General features: G+C 37.4%; 1 protein-coding gene across 4 annotated transcripts in view; it reads left to right on the top strand.

Annotated features, from left to right (window-relative positions):
• Positions 1-22,721, top strand: part of RSBN1L (round spermatid basic protein 1 like) — a 51,551-nt gene that overhangs the window by 26,705 nt on the left and 2,125 nt on the right. For 3 of the 4 annotated variants that reach the window (XM_062581562.1, XM_062581556.1, XM_062581547.1), the window contains 4 exons: positions 239-882; positions 14,268-14,405; positions 14,605-14,747; positions 18,205-18,372. In XM_062581562.1, coding sequence (XP_062437546.1) covers positions 239-882; positions 14,268-14,405; positions 14,605-14,747; positions 18,205-18,372 — 1,093 coding nt within the window. The remainder of the gene's footprint in view (positions 1-238; positions 883-14,267; positions 14,406-14,604; positions 14,748-18,204; positions 18,373-22,721) is intronic. The other variant, XM_062581572.1, reaches the window with a different exon arrangement.

Raw genomic sequence — 22,721 nt, 5'->3', positions numbered from 1 at the left:
GTTTCTTTTCCTGAAACTTTGTGTCAGTCATACAGTGTGACTGTGGCAGGTGTCTCTACTTCTTTCCAGTAAGATACCCCTATGTTATGTGACACTCAGTATTGGTGTCTGTGTGTGCCTTGATGAAGATACTGGTAGCTTTGAATCCTGATACCTAAGTGTGTGTGTGTGTGTGTGTGTGTGTGTGTTTGTATGCATCTATATAAAAGTACTTAAGAGACCTTTTTCCTCTCAACAGGTGGGAAGGAGAAACCAAAAACCAATGCAGAAGAACTACAGATTAAAAAAGTTAAGAAGAAAAAGAAAAAGAAACATAAAGAGAGTGAGAAAAGGAAGCGTCCAAAAATGTACAGCAAATCCATTCAGACCATCTGCTCAGGATTGGTTTCTGATGTTGAGGATCAGGAAGCCAAAGGCATTATAGATGATCATCTTAAGGATTTCAATGGGAAAAATATGGATCCCAAGAAGGACTTTGAGTCCAAGATACCAGAGAACAGTGAGTTTCCATTTGTCTCGTTAAAGGAGCCACGGGTTCAAAATAAACTCAAAAGGTTGGACACATTGGAGTTCAAACAGCTGATTCATATTGAGCACCAGCCTAACGGAGGTGCATCAGTTATCCATGCCTACAGTAATGAACTCTCCCACTTATCTCCTGTGGAGATGGAGAGATTTGCAGAAGAGTTTGTGGGTCTGGTTTTTAGTGAAAATGAAAACTGTGCAGCTTACTATGTAATGGGTATTGTTCATGGGGCAGCTACTTATTTACCTGACTTTTTAGACTACTTTTCATTTAATTTTCCCAATTCACCAGTGAAAATGGAGATTTTGGGAAAGAAAGATATAGAGACAACGACTATGTCAAATTTTCATGCTCAGGTAAGAGGTTATACATTTTACTTTATAATGTCATAAAATGGTTTCAAACACTGTAAATATGTGTATTTTTAAAAGCATGTAGTTACTGCTAGCCATGATGTGTGGATAAAGCAAAAGACCAGAAGCAGGGGAATTCTTGGTTGGTTCTGCCATTTTAAGGAGCCTGTATAGACTGAGATGTGAAGTTGCTTTTTATGGGGGAGGGGAAATGTGCGTATGTGTGTGTATGCAGGTTTTTGTGGATTTGTTTTCCGTAGCTGAAACTTAATCATGAGTTTTGGAGCACGAAGATTATTTAGCTGTGGCTATCTGGGCATATAAACTGTAATTTATCTATGAGCTTTTCATAAAAACCAAAAATTTAAAAAACATTACATTAATGTTATGCACAAAACCTCTGTAGGGCACAGTTAATTGTAGTTTCACTTGTATTTTACTACTAGTGTTATCTTCTCCCCTTCCCATTCACTCCCAGATAGCTGTAGTCCCTTGAAAACTGTTAAAATATGTGGCAAAATAGTAGGCATCTTTTTAATTGATACCTTTTTCCCCCTTCTTCCCCCCTCTACCCCCTAAAAAAGGGAGATAGCTGTATAATCTCTAACTACTGTTTAGGTATCATTACCAGCATTTATTACTGTAAAAGATGCATTGCTGTTGCCTATAAAGTATTTATATTTCAAGTCCTGTCTTCTGATTAAGAGAAAACTTCCAGATTACCACTGTGGTGATGAAGGTGTTATGTAAAACTCCATACAGCAATTCTGAAAATGTTTATGAAGAAACTCAGTCCTGTTTTTCACTCTGGCAAATTTAGATCATGATTACATGTTTAACTTGAGTAGAAACAAATCCTTACTTGTGGCTTTTAAATGGTATATGGAAAGCCTTTAAGAACTATTTTAATCTTCACTTTTTTTAGATGATTATGAAGTGTTCAAATGTAAGTTACACTGTAACCTCATGTGGTTTAGGTACATAAATATTTGCATGGAAACCTTTATTGCATGTATTGACAAAGCTTAAGTATATATTATCTGTAAGGATGTGCAGAACTAAGATGTTGATGCAAGAGAACATTTGTGGTGCTAGTTAACAAAACATCATGTTCTGCCACCGAATATGGTTGTTCTATGAAATTATTCACTAACACTTTTCGTATGTAAACTGAATCATTACCTTAATGTATTCTGTAAGTTTTGCTATTATAGGTAGCAACCCTGAGCTGTTCTGTCCTCGGTCATTTTGTGTAAGAATTTCCTTGTAGGTATTGTCTTTAATCCCATTTTTGTTACCTGGATAAGATGATAGCATATGCATTAGAAACGCACCAGATAAGTCAGACCGCTTTAAGACATGGACATAAGACATTTTTTAGTGACTGACTGGTGAACAGTACATGGCACATGAAGGCTAATAGCATACTGGACTGCATCAGCAGGACTGCAGTCAGTAGATGAGGAAGTGATTATTTTCCTTTATTTATTGCTTGCTAGACAACATCTAGAATGCTGCATCCAGTTTTGGCCTCTCCCAGTACCAGGAAATTATTGTTAAACTTGAATAAATCTGGTCAGGGTGTTGGCGCACATGATTTGCAAGGAGAGGCTGAGGGAACTGGGCTTGTTTACTGTGAAGAAGAGAAAGCTTCAGGAGGACCAGATAGCAGCCTTTTGCAGGAGAACAATGGACAGTGGTTTTAAGCTGAAAAACAGGCAGGGTTCTGCCTGGATATGAAGAAAATTTTGATTAAAGCACTGCAATGGGTTTCCCAGCGAGGTTGTAGAATCTCCGTCCTTGGAGGCTTTCAGCAAGCCCTGAACAACCAGGCCTAAATTCAGTGTTAAACCAGCAGGAGTTTGTGCTCAGTGGTCTCGTAAGGTGCCTTCCAGGTGGAATGAACCTGTGATTATATGATTCCTGCAATTAAAAAAATAAAAAAAAATGCATTATTTCTCTTTTCTTGAGGTGGTGAATTCAGGATGGTTTTCTGCTACCATTGTAGCCCACTTATAGGAGGAAAAATTGGTTATATGTTTTCCTAGTTTATGAACCAACATAGTTAATTTCTTGGTATGATTTATTGTAAGAGGGCTTGTACTTGAGCTCCTAATATCTGAAGTTGGCTGTTCCCAATTACAAAGATACCTTGTAAACCAGAAACCAGTGGTCTTACCTGGTGTAAAGCCTTTTGAGGCTACACCTCCTACAGATGAGTCTGTTGGTTAAATAACATGTGTTAATGTTTTACTATTGTCAGTGTCTTCTGGAGTTTTAATAAATGTAACACTATATTCTCCGTCCTAAATGCTAACATTTGATTATTTTCCTAGAGAGCTGTTGTCAGCAAGGACTTCAGATGAATACCTTTTCACATTCTTTCAAGTGAAGAAACTAGTGCAATTCATATAATCTGGTTCTGCAATACTCCTGATTTCTGTAGTGGTCAAATCCAAATGTTTTCATTTTTTTTCTATTGTTTTGTATAATATTCTGTACTCTTTGGAGAGTCCTTTGAAATCATAATTTGTGGCCTTGCAAAAGCAGGACACTTCGGCTACATCCTGCTACATGAAGAAGAGTCCACCTTTAATTTCAAGATGAAAAAATTGCCACATTCTTTCAAAAGCTGTATGTACAGGTAGACCTTAAGTATCTGTTTGGATTACCCAGTTTGGTATCGCTGATCAGGCATATGAATTACAGCATTACGTTACAAATTTTAACAAATTCAACATTGACTAAAACTGTACTTTCAGAATCTTCTGTGACTTCTTCCGCCTCTAATACAGATTGACAGTAGGTCGCATCACTATACTGCAGTATTTACTATAGTCAGTTCTTTTTGCTCGTAATATTAGAGATTGTAGAGAAAGATACACTCTTCTTTCCAGTTACCATATATTTCACTCCCAGATTTTTATTTTAACTCAGTTATATGTTTGCCTATTACTATTTGTTTCTTTAAGAAAAAATATTTTTGTTTTTTACTTTGTCTAATCTTAGATGTCATTAGTGCAAACATAATTGTGTGTTATTAGTTGTCTTAAAGACATAGTTAAGAAAACCCTATTTTTTTTCTGAATTGTAGTGGAAGTATCTTATTAAAAGGATGCATTAGTCTGCTATTACAACAGTATCCATAGTTAAACCAGCCCTGTGGTCATTAGTTTTTAGAGAGCATCTTTTTCCATTTTCCTATAACTGAAGGAAGAGCTGAAAGAGGAGCTGCAAGGGGAGCTGCAGAAAGAGAGCGTATAGTAGATGAAGGAAGCCAGGCTTTGTATGTTACAGTGTTCAAGATAGTCAGCGTCATAGTCTGTCTTCTAATCTGTATTTTACTTGGCTGGAGGTTTAGCTCTGGTAGCTGCCTCTTTGTTTTCTCTCAGGTTTTTCAGAAAAGTTTCTTAGCGTTTTTTTTTTTTTTGTTTGTTTGTTTTTTTTTTGGCTTGTTAGAGTTTGCCTGACAGAAAATTCTTGGCTCCTTATGTATATATTTGCTAACATAAGGAATTACAAATAATGTGTCTGATACACCAGACTTCTTTTTATCTCCTTTTGTAGAATATCAGTGTTTCATGGAATATTTAAACCAGTATCTTGGTTGCCTCGGTTGCTTTTAGATGTGTTTTTTTCTTAATACTTATAATAATAATGAATTTCTGATTCATTAGTGTCAGTTACCCTTTTTTTCAGCTTTCTACTTCTGTAAAAAAGGTAACAATTTATATAATCACTGAGTAGTTTTGTTCAGATTAGTATTTTGTCGCCTAGTTGAGTCCTTGGTGGATCTCCAAGGGATTGTATGTACTTGCACTACATTTCAATGAAACTTAAAGCTTTAAAAGGCTTGCAAAAGCTGTGTACAGTTCTCTTGGGTGTTACTCTGAGCTGCTGATATAATGTCTAGCAGCTGTTACGTAATCTCAGCTGAGAGATGAGTCACTTTCAGGTGTCTAAGTAGGAAGTCAGTTTGTCCAGTTCACTTCACTTGCCTATCACATTTGTTTAAGAAAATTAGCTGTCGGTCTGCTAATTTTGTTTAACTAAAACACTGAAATGAGGTTCACTTTAGTAGACAAGGTTTTGGTTGTTTCTGAGGTCTCATTCTAGCACATGGAGTCAGTGTGACAAATGTGACATGCTTAAAAAGATTTAATATATGTATGAAATTGAAATCTATGAGACTATATTTTAGGCTTAGCTTATAACTCCTTTTTACTGATCATTTTGTATCAAAGTTTTGTATTTCTTAACTATTTCAGTATTACTCAGTAAGCTTCTACATTCTGTTTTGTGGCAAGTGAGGTGGGTTTTTGAGGGGAAGGAGGGGCTGACAGTAATGCCTATTTTCAGATCAGTAGATTCTATGCTGTTAGATTCCACAGGAACTTTTGGTTTGGGATCAAAACTGTTGGAATCCTCTCATCTCTCACTTGAATATTTGCATTTCTTAAGTTTTTACTTAGCTTTCACAGTTACTGATGTGAAAAACTAAATCCTCCCAGCTTTTCTGTCAGACGGGTATTGGAAAGAAGTGATACTATTTAATTTATTAAGAGACTGGAAGTAGGCAGAAGCTTAGGAGAACAGTTATAGTAGGTACAGAAGAGAAGTTTGTGTTTGAACAGATTCTGTTTGATTAGAATTACATTTTAAGTTTTTGTGGGGAGAGAAGGTAGGGAGCTCTTCACTGTCTGGCTTGAGCCTACATTTACATACTTGTAATTAAATAGCTAGAGCTTTTAGATTAATAGAACAATTCTGTTCTGCAAACCATCTCTGAACTCTGAGGCTTGAGCAGACTGTTCCTGTAATCTGGCAAAATGGTATGCTTAGTTTAGGTATGCTTATAGCCAACAAGTCACTCTGTTGCGCTGCAGGTGCATTCTAAGATCTTTGGGTACTTCTGTCTGTGTAGGTAGCAATATCTACATCAGTTATCTGATAGCTGTAAATCTTACTTAAAAACCTAAATAACACTTGTCACCAACTTGCAGCTTACATCACTTTAGATAAACTATTTAGTACTGTTAAGGCAAGCGCCTCTACTGTGCTAAAAACTCCTGTCCTCTTGCTAAGTGAGTGTAAACTTCTGCTGTCCTGCTAAACCCCCCAGGTGTGCAGTTCTCCATGTTGCACAATAAGAAAGCTTCGTGAACTTATTTTACTGTGCTTCAAGTTTGTCCCAGAGACCCCTCGTGTGTACAGAGGTGGTGCAGAAGGAATCCTGAGAGATGCCTAATGGTTCCTGTGCTTCAAGGCAGGATTGACTATTTTTAAGCCGTAAGAATGGCTTAAGACAAGTGCTTGTCTGCCTGTCTGTCTAAAGTGTTTACTGGAAATCTCTTGGTGATTCCACACTTCCCAAGGGAGTTCTTTTAGCCATCTTTGTTCTTGTCTATTAATCCTGCTATGATTCCTTTTATCCTGATCATTAGTGGCAAGGAAAAACAGTTCATGCTTCTCTTCTGGTGTTCTTCATAGCTGAAGACTATTTATCATCATTCTTTCCCCCCTAGATTGTCATTTTGTTATTGTTATTATGGCCTAGCATTACATGTTATACCCTAATAATTCTTACTGCTCCCTCTTATGCTTTCTTCAGTCAATCCCTATTTTTCTTAAAATACAGTAATGAAATTGGATACAGTGTCCATCTGAAACAGGAAGTGTTAAAGGATTGCTTTGAGTGTCTTCCAGTGATGCTCTTGATTGTCTGTTCCAGCCTTTTCTCAGAGCAGTTTAGTCTGCTGTAGCAGCAGTTCTACCAAGTCACTCCCCTTTTTATATTTATGTACTTAATTATGGATACCTAACCATTTCTCTGCTTTTATTCAAACGGAATTACATGAATTGTGTATTCAGATTCTCTTCTCCAGTTTATCAAGGATCTTGCTAGCTTCATTCCTTTCCTGTAGGATCTTTGCATCTTTGTGTTACCTGCAGATTTAGTAAGTGTATGTTGTGTGCAAAGGAAAGATTCTTTTTGAATACCACAAAATAGGTCCTTTCATGTTGATAGCTATTTGAATACAGAAAATGAAAAACTGAAAATAGACCGCTTTATATTTGTTGTTATTGAACCATATCTCTGTAGCTGTGTTTTGAGAACATCATGAAAGATAGAGTCAAAAACCAGGATGTTTACTGGTGCTCTCTGAAAAAGCTTATCCTGTCATAAAAAGGAAGGTAGGTTTGACTTGATTGTTTTTTGACATGTCCATATTTGTTAGCTCATACCATCTTGTTTTCTAGGTGTTTAGGACTGTTAAGTGTTTAGTCAACTCTTTCCTGGAAATTGAAGCTATGCTAAGTGGATTGTAATTTTTTTAGGTCTTGCTTCTCTTGGCCTTTTTTTTTTTTTTTTTTTTTTTTTTTTTTTAAAAGAGGATCTGTTTATCTTCTTCCAGTTTTGAAGATTCTTGTGTTCTGAGTTCTCATTGATTTTATTACAACTCTGTATCTCTTTAGCTTACTGCCCTGGTGCTCTAGGGTAATTGAGGCTACTCAGCATTTTCAGTTCAGGAAAAGTTTTATTTATTTTACTCTACTCGGTGTGCAGTTATACAGAATAACTGAGCCAGTCTAGCACTTGTTTCTGCTAAAAGAGAATTGTCCCTGTTTCTTCTTGCTCCCAGGTGCATGTTCTTGTGCTGAGCGGTGGTGCTTCTTTGACCAGTTCATCTTGCTAATGCAGCAGCAAACTAACCCGTGTGAGCTTTATTGCAAAGTTAGCAAGTCATAACTGTTTACTGTGCGCGAGGTAGCTCAGGGAAAAGTGCAGCCTGCGTAGACTCGGCCCGCTCCACGATGGCAGGCGATTTGCCTCGTCTCGCTTAGCTGCGCAAACTGAAAGAGTTCCCCCCCCTTGCCGCTGTCGGATGTCATTATTCTTTGTTGCTTGTGTTAATTATGAAAGACACTGTATATTCAGAGAGTATAAAGAATAATACATGCATTTTAGAGGGAAAAATGCAAGTAATGGTTCTGATAGCTCATGTTTGTGTTGTCACTTGTCAAGATAGGTGGTTGTCCTTGTTTCTGAGCGGCTTTGGACGTAGATTTCTCATTCCAGATCTCTTTTCAGCCTTTATAAACCTCCTCTTCTCTTTGCTCCTTTTTTAGTTCTTGTAAGTTTATCTTTGAGAAGGAAGTGCCCCCTCCCTCCCCCCTTTCACTGTTCACTCTTTTTCTAATTTGTGAAATCCTGTTTCTGTGAAAATACTCTTCAAATATTTGAGGGAACTTGATGAAAACATTTTTCTTTAAAGTAAATTTGAGGTAATTAGATAGTTTTTCACTTTTTTCTTAAGGATTTGTTTTCCATAATTTGTATAATTTCCACAGTGTGTTACTTTCTTGTATTTTGTGGTCAGAGGAGTTCTTTGTATTTGAACTGTGTATACTCCTAGCTGCATGTGTTCCAGTAGCAATTTTGGTAGATTTTTCTTCTTCTCTTAAGCTCTTCTTGATTGTTTGATTAGTTATTAAGTTTTAACAGTTATCTGGTAACTGGTTGCTGTTATGCAAGTTTCCCAAAGTATAGCTTGCTTTTCTTCCCCCCCCCCTTTTTTTCTTTTTTTCTGGATTATGTACTGTTGAATTTTTATTTTATTAAAGCATGAGTAGTTTACCCCTATTCTTTTTTTATCAAATAATCCCTATGACTATATGTAAGAGGCTCATCTTTGATAGATGATGGCAACCTGTTCTCTCCAAAGCAAAAATTTTGATTTTCACTTACTGAATAGCACTGAACAAGAGAATTGGTTCGTGTGGAATGAGATTAGAAGTCTGCACACAGGTTCTTTTGTTTTTTTTCTCTTAGGAAATAGTTACCTTTTGAGATTATTTCAAGGAAATTCTAGCCAATAAATCAGAAATTAAAATCATATGCTACTCTGACTTTTTGATCTTTTTAATATATACCAACCCAAAACCCTGTAGAGGTCTGTACTAGCAGCTTGGGCAGGATCTGAGACTGAATCTTGGCATGCATCTTTTTGAGTTACAAAAGTATGGCCACTTTGCTTTGGTGAGATAATTTTCAAGGATGTTTTCTAGTTGATGCTCGTTTTAAATTTATTTCTCAAATTCTTTATCAGCTTCTCCACTATTTTTTGTATTGGTTGAATTCAGAATAATAAGTCTTATGTGTTTTTCTCCATCCCTCCAGCCAGAGTATTGAGAATTTCAGTTGCAAAGTATGTGAAATGACATATTAACTGCAATGGTAAAAGGACAGTAGTAGAACTCTCTTGTATAGTAGAAATACAGGGATTGCATTTCCACAGTCTTCTAATTGGGAAATGGTATGTCGGTTGAAACTGAAGAATTAAGGATGATGGATCCTGTTTGAAAAACTTCAGAACTGTCAACCAATCTTTTTCTGATACCAAAAACTGATATGCATGTGATTTAGCAGATGAGTAGATTTGCAAGTGTTTTTAAAGTCAGAACAATTTTAATATTTATTCAGTGAATTTTTTCATGTTTTATTTAAATCATTTCACGCTTGAAAAATAAACTTTTAAGAATTTCAAAAGAGGTGGAAAGGAACAGAGAGCTTTTTGGGCACTTTTTCAAAATGTATCAAATAAGAACGAATGCCACATTGCCTTTTTTTCATGGCTTTTCAAATAGCAGAATTAGGGGAAGAACATTGAACCTGAAGTTGAATGTTTCTACTTCTGAGATAAGAATTTGTAAATGCATTCTTGTGTACTTATGTACTGAAAGGAAATTCTCTGATTTCCCAGCTTATTTTTATGGTGGTTTAATGTATATGGTTCTTCTTTATTTTATTGTTTGGTGGGACTTTCTTTGTAGGTTTTTTAGAAATGATTTTTAGGTGGTGTTTCTTCCCCTGCCATGTTTCTATTGTTGTATAACTGTTTATTTGAACTTGAAGCTCTGTGTATGTATGTGTGATATATAAAAGTAAGGATTTGTTTGTGACTTTGCCCAAGTTCACATTCTTGAAATGTTTTGTTTCCTGGACTGTTGCTTGTGGTTCCTATGTTTGTATCTTTTTCCATACAGAATACCCAAATGTGTCTTCAAAATATGTCTGAAATTTCCTATTTATAGAATAAATGTTCAAGTATGTTTTCAGTATTGTTTTAGTAGAATTTCAGTATTATGCTTTGGATTCTTTTAGATGTGAAGACATTTATGTGAAAATGTTTTTTAGAACTTAAAACCCAGCAAGTTAAGTTGTGCTAAAAACACATTTGATGCTAAACTAGTGTGAGCAGTGGAGACTACTCAAGTATTACTAATTCTGAATTTAACAGTGTTTTTCATGTCATTATTTTCAACTACTTTGGTGCAGCAGATTGACATAGGGTCTGCTTGTTTTTTTAAAAAACTTTTTTTTTTTTTTTTACTTAAACTACTACATGAGATGAAAGAAGTTAGAATTAGCCTTATATCATATTTATTTAGTTCTTCTCCTGTGTCTTTTTTTTGCTCTGAGCTTAGAGCGTGTGTGTGTGTGTGTGTGTAGTCATATTGACCAGGAAACAGAAGAATTGCACATCGTTGATTTTCTTGTTTTGGGTCTGTGTTGTTCCAGCTATTTTTTTGAGAAAATTCATAATATAGTAAAACATAGTAAAATATTGTAACTTGTAAAACTCTGAAATTCTTGCTTAGCTCTTTAAAAATCTTTATAATGTAACGCCTTTTTAAAAGGGAATCTTCCTAAGTGTATAATATTTTGAGCTGTAATCGCGCTCTATGCTCAATGCATAATTTGATGCGTAGAATTTGATGTAGAAATACTCTATTTTTAGCTCATCAACATTATTTTTGAAAACTTAGAATTACATAGGGGAAGCTCTTTCTCTTCCTATGTTTAAACCAACCAAAGGATACTGGTAAGCAAAAGAAATGTAAATTTTGGTGCTTGCTTAATTTTGGCTTTGCTCAGACATCTATAGAAGGCTTTTGAGGTTTTAGATTGTTACCTAGCAAAATGGATTCTTTTAAAGATAACAACAAAATAAAGGTAATGCCTTACGTTCTACAAAGTTGTGTTTATATCAGACCTGATTTTCTTCAGTTTTTCAGAGCTTTGTTTCTTCTTCTATTTTGAAGATACTGTTTAGAAAGCCTGTACAGATTCACCTTTTTGAGGAATGTGCCCAGAAAGAAGGGATACAACTTAAATTTTCAGTTAATAGTAATCTTAATAAAGCATTTAAAAAGAGGCAGAACTTTAAAAAAAAAAAAAAGGTTTTCTGTCTTCCATATTAACTTTTTATTTTTTGAGTAAGCTAACAAACTGTGAATGAAGCTTGAGGAACTTTCTTTGTAACAGTGGAAACTGGGTCTTAAAATAAGATTGGATTTTGAAGCATTACACTACAGTAACAACGCAATCACTGTTTCATTCTAAAACGCAGCCTTTTATCCATGGCATATTTGATCTTTGTTAAATATAATTGAGTTGCTTAAGAACTATGAATTGTATCTTTCTGATGAAATACACTTGTCAAAATGTGTTGTCTTAGAACACATTTACATCTTTCTTTTTTTTTCTAAAATAGCTCTTTAATTCTTCAGAAATTAATTGTTAAAGAATTGCTTAAATACTCTGTTTTTTCTTCATTAAGTGTAATTGATTCTGTTTGCCGGCTGCTACTTTCCTGTAGTAATGACCGTACTGTTTTATGTAAGTTTTTCTAATTCTTTAGCCTATCTAAGCTAGCGTTGTTTAAATAGCAATGCCTGCCCTGAGGCAGCAGTTTGGGATGATCTAACCCTGTCAGTGGAAGAGATGAAATGGGAGTTTTTGGAGAGCAACTGGAAGTCTCTTCTTGTGCATGCTTGCTGCCTTGAACTAGAGAACAAGTCTGCTGCTGCAGCAGGAAAAACTGGTGAAAGAGGGTGAGGACTGGAGCTGCTTACTGTCAGCAGCTGCCTCCTTCTCCAGACTCTTTCCTTTCTGGTCAGGCATTAGTCTTTCTGGTTTGGCTCCTTATTAAACTCTTATTTTCTAAAGCAGATCTTTTTCCTTTCCTTTTTTTTTTTGTTTTTTGTTTTTTTTGTTTGTTTGTTGGTGCTTGCTTTGTGGATCAGTTCCCTATGCTGTTTCCTTTAGAAGCCATAATGCTAGTAGGAAAGAAAGGAGTGGGGGGAACAGAAATAATATACCTGCCTCTTTCCTCACCAGCATGGGTTTATTTTGACTTAATTCTCAGACATTTTATCCTGTATTTCCAATGTTACAACTTCTGAATATCGTCCTAGAAGAAACCACTCATTGTTTGCATCTTTGTATTAGCATTGTATCTGGTATTTTTCCTTTCTAAAGCTAGATTTTTGAAAAGGAATCTGTTCTACCTGGTGAGTGAGGGGGCCATAATTGGTTAGAAGAGTTATGAGTGAGTTAGGGTGGACAACTGATGCTTAGAAGAGTTGAGCTGATTTTTGTGTTCTAACTTGCAGTGACATGACCTTTTGGGGAACTTACATAAGCAGTTTTCTAATTAATCTACTTTAAGCAAGAGTTATCTTTCACTTGAACACTTCACTGCTAATCTTATGCTTCATTGACAACACATAGTGATGTATGATAGGCCAACTGAGAGAATGGATGCAATTGAAAGCTCCACAGTCTCCCCAAACTTCGCTTCAGTGAATTGCTTTTTGGGGAGGTTGTTGAGTTTTTGATTGGATTGCTTCCACAACCATGTTCATTGTGTGCCATGTGAATGATTGCAATGGCAGGAAGAGGCAGGGGAAAAAGGCAGAAGAATGGTTCCCTTTAATAAAGTTTGTGGATTTTTGTCACCTGAAAATTGTAAATTAAAATCGTGGCCTGTAATGGAAGAATACGAAGTACTTATGCTGATGAAATAACTATTCTCTTGCATCTTCATTTTGTATCAGTAAACTATGATTAACAGATTTGTGACTGTATCTATAGCTTTTAGGATAATTCTGAACTGATCTAGCCAGCAAGCCCATAATGAAAAGTGAGTATCCTTTCCTTAACCCTATGCTTTAGTTCTTTGAGCTGCTAGCCCTTTGTGACAGTGCAGAAATATCTGCAATCATAGACTGAGCTGATGGAGATTCAGCAGAAATTAATATTTTCTGCTGGTTTATGACAAAAGCAGCAGGTATCAGTGCAAAGGAGCTACAGGAATGCATGCCTAAGGATGTGGAGAATAAGGGGAAAATGCTCTCTAGCAGTACCACTGTTTCTGCTATGGCTGTATGGCTTGCTGTTGTATTGCTCAGACATTTTGTAAAACATTACTTGTATCCAGTCCTCCGTTTTCTGGGTGTGTGTCACTGAGGGGTGACTATCTGAAAAAACGTATTTAGATCTGCATTTCTGGAATGCATCTTATCAAATCAGTTTAGCTTCTAAGAAATGCATGATATTGTTCTGTGATTTAGTCTTATTTTCTGGAACTGCTGGTAATTCTCTGCACCGTCATAGCTGCTAGGAATTTTAATTGTCTTTTTGGATGGAGAGTATTTAAGATGTACTTTAATTTTTTTCTTATGCTTTTTTTTCTTTTCTAGCTTTGGACACAAGTGTGTCTAGAGATGAAATATAAGGGAAACACCTTACTATTTTGTGCAGTATCCATTTGCTTTTCCCTTTATTCTGATTTGCTCATGTTTCATCTAATAATACTCCTATCTTTCAGCCTGTTAAATAGGAGATCAGAAGCTTAAGGGGAAGTGATCCTCATAAGTCTGATGCCTGAGCGTTTTGTTCACATAACATGACAGATCAGATTATTCAGGAAGCCTTATGACAGTGTGTTTATCTCTGCAAATACAAAACAAAAACTTTTTTTTGTGAAGGAGTGACTGTGACAGCTTTTAAGTACTAAGAGAGCAAGAAAAGTTAGCACAGAACAAGAAAAAATGGAGAAATAGCTGTCACTCAGTTTCTGTGCTAGCTCTTGCACTTGTGCTTGAGCTCTGCTAGCTCTAGTGCTGTGATAATTAGCTCAATCAAGGTTAACAAGAGTGACCATACTGGGAAGGACAATTAGCAGAGGAATTGTTTAGCATTTAATTAGTTGTAAATCAGCATGCTCCATGCCATGGCATAATTCTTGCAGGAAAAGTGTAAACATTTGGTTAGACTTCAGTTTCTTTTTCTCTTGAAAGGGCAATAGTTACTCAATCCTGTGTTCAGAATTAAAATATATAGAAGTTATCAAATACCTTTAATGAGAACAATCTTTATCTTCATGATAATTGACTTCATATTAATCTTGACTATAATGAGGACTCCAGGACAATACTGATCAGAGAAAACAAGCATAGGAATTAAAGATGTTCATTGCATGCAAATTCTGATATGTCATGAGCTTGGTATAACTTTGCCTGTCATATTCTATTTTTAGGTAAAAAGAACATACTCTCATGGTACTTACAGAGCTGGCCCAATGAGACAGATCAGCCTAGTTGGAGCAGTTGATGAAGAAGTGGGGGATTACTTTCCGGAGTTCCTTGATATGTTGGAAGAATCACCTTTCTTAAAAGTAAGGAGAGAAAGGGAATGGGGAGGTTGGAAGGGAACAATACTCTCTCAGATTCTGTCACAAAAACTGAGATTACTGTAATATTTGCTTAGATACTTAAGAGTTGTATCATAAATGTTTTCATTGTCAGGTAAAGACTGCTTTAAAAAGTGCTTTTAAAGTAACTCACTTCAAAACTGTGGCTTTTATTTTCTGTTAGTGTACACTGCCATGGGGAACACTTTCTAGTTTAAAATTAGAGAGTCGTAAAGACAGTGATGATGGTCCCATCATGTGGGTACGTCCAGGAGAACAGATGATCCCTGTGGCTGACATGCCAAAGTCCCCTTTCAAAAGGAAGAGGTATGTTGAAATACTTCTGTTTGAGTGTCCTGTTAGCTTGTGTTCTTTACTAATTCAGTTTATCCCGAACGTTTTACTGATTGATATTGTATCTTGGTAGAAATTTATGTTAATCTTGATCTCAAAATAAACTTTAAATTTGTTCTGTTTTGTAAGGTTGTGTTTGTTTGCTTTTGTTCTGTTTACTATATTGACCATATAATATGCCAATCCTCCTTGCAGTTTTAGGAAGACTTTTTAAGGTTACGGAACAGTCTAAATGTTCCTCATTTTTCTCATGCAGTGAACTTCAGATGTAGTGAGGGAGAAATCACAGGGAATTGCAAATAGGCTGTGTGTAACCTAGTGAAATCAGAATTATGCCACTGGTATTGACACCTTATTTCTCAAGTATGATTTGATCTAAAAAGACCTCAAGGGATAAGGACTTCTGTCATCCAAAAGGTGATGCTTCCAGCATTAAATGCCGTCTTTAAGCCTTGCTGTAGTCTTGTGTATAAGTACTGGCTTAAGAGGAAGGATGTCCTCCGCAGAACTTGACATCATTTCTCATATACCATGAATTTTCTGTGGAGTTCTCCTGTTCAAAATTCAGACATAAAAAGAAAACATAGGTACAAGCAAGGTCAGATGACCCAGAAGGAATATAGAAGAACTGCCCAAGTGAGAAGGGATGAGGTTAAGAAAGCCAAAGCTCATCTAGAGCTGAATTTTGTGAGGGATGTGAAGGAGCAATAAGAAGGGCTTCTACAGGCATGTCAGCAGTAAATAGAAGATTACATTAAAAAAAAAAAAAAAAGGCTAAATGGGGTAGAGGAGTTTAGAGGAATTGGTGATGAAGGACACTGAAAAGGCCAAGACACTCAATGTTGTCTTCACCTCAGTTGTTACTGGTATAACTGGCCTTTGGGAATCCCAGGTCCCTTGTACCAGAGGGAAGGTCTGGAACAAGGAAGAATTAATTACCTTTGGTGGAGTAGAACCAGATTAGGGAATATTTAAACAAGCTAGACATACTTGTGTCTGGGGCCCCTGATGGGATGTGTGCACGAGTGTTGAGTGGGCTGGCTGATGTCATTGTGAGGCCACTCTTGATTATCTTTGGAAGCTCATGGCGTTTGGGAGAAGTTCCTGAGGGCTAGAAGAAAGCAAATGCGACTGTTAATCTTCCAGAAGGATAGAGAAGCAAGATCTGAGGAACTCCAGGCTCTTTAGCCTTACCTTGATCCCTAGAAAGGTAGCAATTAGATGGAGCAATTAATCTTTGATACTCTTTTGAAAAGCAAAGGCTGAGAAGGTACTCATGAGTAGTCAGCCTGGATTTACGAAGGGGAAAACATGCATGACCGCCCTGAAAGCCTTCTGCACTGAAATGACTGGCTCAGTGGATGAGTGGAAAATGAAGGATGTTGTTTATGTTGACTTCATCAAGGCTTTGGACAGTGGATGCAGTATCCCATAGCATCCTCTTGGACAAATTCATGCAGCGTGGGCTAGAAAAGTGGACAGTGAAGTGGAACAAAAACCAGCTGAACTGCTGGGCTCAGAGGGCTGTGATCAGCGACACAAAGTCCAAGTGGAGGCCAGTCACTAGTCCCTACTGGGGCCAGTTCATGAACGACCTGGACGATGGAGCTGAGGGCCCTCTCTGCAGGTTTGCAGATGACACGAAACTGGGAGGAGCGGCCGATACACCAGCTGGTTGTGCTTGCACCGAGAGGGACCTCAACAGGCTGGAGAAACAGACCCACAGGAAACTCCCAAAGTGAAGACAGGCAAGTGTCGAGACCTGCACCTGGCAGGGGAATAACCCCAGGCACCAATAGAGGCTGGGGACCGACCGGCTGGAAATCACCTTGGCAGAAGAGGCTCCGGGCTGTGGACAACCAGTTGAACACGAGCCAGGAACGCGGCCTTGCGGTAAAGCAGGCCAACAGCTGCATCGGGAAGAGGCCACTGTCGGCAGGTCAAGGGAGGCGATCCTTCCCCTCTATTCAGCCCCGGTGAGGCCACCCCTGGAGTGCTGGGTCAATCATGGCTCCCCAGGACAGGGGAGACGTGGGCCTACTAGAGCGAGGGCGGCAAAGGGCCGTGAAAATGACTGAGGGATTGGAGCAGTGCTCCATCGTACGAGGAGAGGCTGAGAGAGCTGGGATTGTTCAGCCTGGAGGAAGGAAGGCTCGGGGGATCTTATCAACGGGTCTAAGTATCTGATGGGAGCACAGGGAAGAGAATTAGACTCTTCTCAGTGGTATCCAGTGCCAGGAGCAGAGGTAACGGGCACAAGCTGGAACACAAGAAATTCCATTTAAGCGTAAGGCTGAAAGTCCTTTTTACTGTCAGGGTGGTTGAGCACAAGAACACGATGCCCAGAGAGGTTGTGGAGTCCCCACCCCTAGAGATGCTCAAAACTCAACTAGATAAGGTCCTGAACAACCCACTCTAGGTGACTGCTTTGAGCAGGGAGGGTTGGACTAGATGATCTCCAGAGGTCCCTTCCAACCTCAATAATTCTGTGATTCTAAGCGGGTCTTGAATTTGGCATTAGTAAAGTATTGTGCTCATACACTGTTGGCTTGGGCTGGCCAAGAAACATTTTTGCAGCTCTGTTCCGACTTTGCTGTTTTCTCCACTTTCATTAAATGAAAAATCATTTGCTTCTCTCCACTTTGTTCCTACAATTTTGAACTAAGTACACATGCACATTTTTCGACTGTTTGCTGGAAACATGAATGATTAAAAAATGACTTTAGGAGAATTTAGGTGTATATCAGATTGTCAGAAATCAGTGAGGACTGGTTTCTCAGGGAGCTAGGAGCTGAGCAAGATGAGCGGTGCAGTGCTGGAGATGGTGACCAGGTTCAGCCAAGACCTCAACTCATCAGGCAAGTTCTTGTCAATGAGGTAGGTCAGGCTGGAAAGTCAGTCTGCAGGTCAAGGTCAGAACCAGAGATGGGAAGCAGGGTTAAACATAGTTCAGTGATAGGCAAGTCCGTGGTGATAAGGCAGGACCAAGGTGAAACCAGGAAGTCAGTCAGGGTAGGATCAACAGGGTCCATGGCCAGGGATAACTCTGACTTGAAGATCAATAGTTTTATGATGTAGCTAGGGCAGGGACTTAGCCTGAGTTTAAATAGAGCTCCTGGGTCCTTGAGAAGAGGTTGTGGGTGGACCCTAGCTGAGGCTGGTGGTCAGGCCTATTAAGAGTTATTGGTGTACTCAAGGCTGTGAACACTTTTCATTCTTTTAAATATTGCATAGGTGTTCTGATTTTTGTGTAGGTCATTACACTTGCATTTTGTCTCAAGTATTGCTGCGTTTCTGATTTGACCAGACATTCACACCGAAGGTAGAAGCAATGCTCTTGACTACGGGTAGTTAAGTGAAGTTGCTATATAGTTTATATCGTTTATATATATTAAATATATATATATATATATATATTTTTCTTATGCAGAACTACCAATGAAATAAAAAACTTGCAGTACCTACCTCGAACCAGTGAGCCCCGTGAAATGCTATTTGAAGACCGGACACGAGCCCATGCAGATCACATAGGACAAGGTTTTGAACGGCAGACTACAGCTGCTGTGGGAGTGTTGAAGGCTGTGCACTGTGGAGAGTGGTATGTGTTGACTGACTATTCAGCTACGTGTTTGAAAAATGTTTGCCTGAATTTCCATCTATAAATGGTAGAAGGAGTAGTGACTAGGTTAATCTAGTATTACAGACTGTAAGATGACATAGTAACTAAAGGAACTCCCTGCCCCCATCTCTGGGAGCTGGATAGGCTAGCCTGCACTGTGCCAGAGTGCTTTGGTGTGTGCTTGAAACGAAAAAGGTGCCTTGCAGTGGTAGTTTAATAGCCGTAATTGAGTCACTGAAGTTGAGACGGATGTGAAAACACTTTAAATTTTGTTTCACTTTAAATAGTGCATACTGACTGACCTGAATTTCTGGGTCTGAGATGCACATGAAGGCCTACTGGCAGTTCTTTGCACTGTCTGGAGATGAGCAGAATTTTTATGCTTTTGCTTCTAAATAGTGACTGATACAAGCCTGATTTATTCATGGTAGATCATACAGGAAGAATCCTGTTGGAGATTGTATGATACTCTTTAGTCCCTCCCTCCTTCCCATATGAGATGGAGGAAATGAATCTGGGTTAATAGAAGCTGTTTATATTTTATCCAAATAAAAAGCCCCTGGCACTTGTCTAAGAATCTCTTCTCAAGATCTTGTAATCTTGGTCTGGGAGGATGACACTGGTTTTAGAGGTTAGTTTTTCATATTTAAAATAAACACAAAAATCAACTTTTGCTCTTTATATTTTCATATCTAGAATTTGTAAGACTTGAATTCCCTTTGGATGAAATGATGCAAATTTGTGTGACAGTGCATGAGTCCATTGAGACAAGTTTGTAATAATGAGACGGGAGAGAACAGGATAGTTTGCATGTTAATGTGTTTCTGTTATGGGCTCTGAGGTTTCGAAGTTTACTTCTTCTTCAGTTTGAGAACACCTGGAGCATAACTTCCTGCTTGCCACAGTTGTGAGAAGCTGGACTGGATTAGGACTGATGAGTGGTAACACGGCAAGAGCTGGGGAAGTGTGTAAACCCGATTGTTTTAAACTACATTTGCTAATTGAGAGAGAGAGGGAAACTCAAAGCTATCAAAGAAAGTTTTTTTCTTTTTTTTTCCAAAAAGAACATAGTGCCTGTGGAAGTTAATAAGAATTTAAATTGATGACAATTTAAATGTGTATGATAACTTGCCATTCTCACTCTCTCTCTCTCCAAAACAAGATTTTTCTTCCTTGGAAATAATTACATGTTCATTTGTTTTCTAAAAAATACCCATTTTTTTGCTTTTTATTCTTTTCAATTTATAACTTCCATATTCTGTCATAGAGGAAGTCTAGTAAAACTTTTTTAAAACTCCATATAAACTTGAAAAAAAAAGAATGAAATCAGTTTAAAAAATATATATATGTAAATTAAAAAGTGATCTGAAACTAGTTCAAATTAGGCAAAAGTTCTGCCCAACCATCTTGAAAGTACTTCAGTTAGGGGAAAAAATCATCATTTCATTTCAATATACAAGCTGAAAATGTATACTTTTAATGTAGAATAAAGGAAAATTTAGAACTCGCATATATAGGGAATGAAAACACATCTTTTTTTGTTGTGTTGATCATGGTATATATTTCAAGTTTAATTTGACCTCATAGATAATTTCTCCTTTCCCTTTCCACCTGTATGTGTATAACTTTGAAAGGAGCTTGTACTACTAATGTGAAGAACATTAATCAAGGCTTATGATTATGAAGCATCATTACTTAATTCAACATTAAAATAATTTTAGTTATTAATGTACTTTACTATAATTTTCAAGCTATGAGTGGATTTATTTTAAAGGAAGCAGTATGGATGGAAAATCTGAAAAATCAATGTTTATACAGATTTTTAAGTTATTTGACAAAACTAAACCTGGGAGATATTTTAAGGGTGTTTGGGACCACTACAGGAATAAAAAAGGCCATATTTCAATCATGACAATCTATATATAACAGTAACATTGTTTCTTGTAAGGGAAGTAAACCAATTCCTAGACTTGCTGACCTGAGTTGTTAAGTTGTGTGTAGTTAATACAAAAATGAACTGGGCATGCAGAAAAGCTTTGCATTGCTCGTAGGGGAATATATATGTACACAGAAAAGCATTTAAGGACAAAAAGTTGCTTTCTACCATTACTGAATGCTTTTAGAAGTACTGTCTGTTTCAGTAATGTGAATCCTATCTCTGACAGAGTCTGCCCTTGGCTTTGTGCTCAGAGGGAATTGAAGAAGAGGAAACATATTCTGCCTTAGGATCTGGGTTCAAAGCACTAGGAGGAGTAATGCATGTGCATCTTTTACAAAGATAGTTCTTGGACAAAAAGTGTATTTTGACGTTTTTGCAGCTGCAATGGAATGTGTATTTGGAGAACACATCTTAAATTCGTTTGCTATTGTTGGTGTCCCTCACCTGTTTCTTGGTGGCAGGGGGGCACCAGAATATATCTTGGGCAGCACCACAATATATTCTTGCAATTTTTACAAAAAGATTATTGCATGTTGTGAGATAGTTGGTGGACCACAGGAAAAGAACTTGACATTGTGGATAATTGTTAGGATTGTAAAATTGATGGCTGCTCAAGCGGAAGGATTAATGCAGGGAACTGCGCTATTCCTTGTATACTCAGTGCAACTCAGTACAACTTCTACTCAGTGGAAGAAGTAGTGGAGTCCCTTTTTGAGGACAAGTGTAGTTTAAATGGTCAGCTCCAAGCTCTGTGAGTTAACTGATTTAGATGAGGAAACACTGTAATCAGAAGTTCCTGAAGATTTAAAGAAAGTGGAATTTAGTAGTTGATAGGCATGAATACTAAGGTAGTATAGGTACCTGTGTTATGAAGGTAGTATATATTGTGTCTTTCGGAAAAGACAGGAACAGAATTTTTGAAAAGAAAAAAGTGCTGGAGAACAGAACTATAAACAAAACATATCATTTGGAAGAACAAAAAAATTACTTTTTCTCTCCCAAAGATGAGTTAGAAATGTTATATAAAATTAATGGCTTGTGGTCTTATTTAGTTTATGTGGATGTTTGCAAATTACTGAAGAGCTCTGGATATTGTTAGCAAACATGCCTGTGAAATTTTAAATCATAGGAACTTCGAAGTGTTTTACTTGGAGAATCTTAGGGGCATTTTTTACATGGACAGCACAAGATGCTTTACAGCGTTGTTGTTGGCAAAGTGCAACCTCTTCTATCCTTTGCATCAGCAGGACAGCTTTTGAGTTTATGTTCCAGTGTGTGAAATTGTCAGTACCCCTCTAAATGATCATGGGAATTTGCTTAATATTACCAGACTTAAAGCATTAGATCAGAAATACTCATAGTAGGAACCTGTAGTATTGAATCTGTTTTTTTATAAATTTAGAACAGGGGAGTCCAGCCATTTGAAAGAATGTGGTTAACAAAAATTATCTTTCCAGAAATAGTTCAAGCAGCACTGTAATATGGACTTCTGGAGTTTCTAAAAGATGAAAACATAATTGCATTATCAAAAGCTGATAGACCTATTAACATAGCTAATGTCTTTGCCAGTGATCAGAGATGCTTCTGTGAGCCTTTTGCTTTTGATATTTAACTACTCTTTGGGAGTATGTAGGACCAAAGGTAGGAAGACATTTTAATAAAGAGTAAAATGAAAATTGAAAGTAAAATGCATGATCTGAAAATTATTCCTAGCATACTTTAAGTAGTTGAACTGAGATTTTTTTTCTGAAAATAGCTTCAAACTGGATATTCTTCGCTTTGAGATCAGGATCTAACGTTTCTTCAGTTTAAAAAGCCCACTAAACTGTAAATCATTGCCTGCTCTTTAGAACTTGAATAATACTATGATCATGTTTATCATCTTGCTTAAAAAAAGAAAAAAAAATTGAGCATCCATTAAATATATTCTGAAATCAGTTGATCTGTCTTGTTCTTCCCCCAGCCTCTAGTAAATGAGTCCCTTTGGGCCCAGTTTGACAGTGGAGTAGTACTTGCTGAGCCCTGCGTGGTTTTGCAAGAAGGCTGTAGAGCCTGAGCGCTCAGCTCGAGCATCCAGCCTGCCCCTGCGGTGCTGAGAAAGGCAGGAAGAAGCTGGGTCCCTCATGGGACTCCTGATAGCTGCTGGCTGGCTGCTATGGGAAGATGCTGCGCTCCTGCCAAAGAAACTTGTTCTGGAATTGAAATTATTCTGGGTGGGGGAGGCGTCTCATAAAGGATTAAGAAAGATGGAAGAAAATCTTTTGTAAACCAAGCTGTTTCTAGCTGATAACATTTTCCTTGCAAAATGATTCGATTCTTCAGCATAGTCTATAAGGTCCAATGTGAGCTTTACTTATGTAAAAGAAATATCTCCATATCACTATATTTT

Source organism: Rhea pennata, chromosome 1, assembly GCF_028389875.1.
Source record: "Rhea pennata isolate bPtePen1 chromosome 1, bPtePen1.pri, whole genome shotgun sequence".
NCBI classification, from domain to species: Eukaryota; Metazoa; Chordata; class Aves; order Rheiformes; family Rheidae; genus Rhea; species Rhea pennata.
Note: the sequence above shows the minus strand (reverse complement) of the source record. Positions and strands in the feature narration are given on the sequence as shown.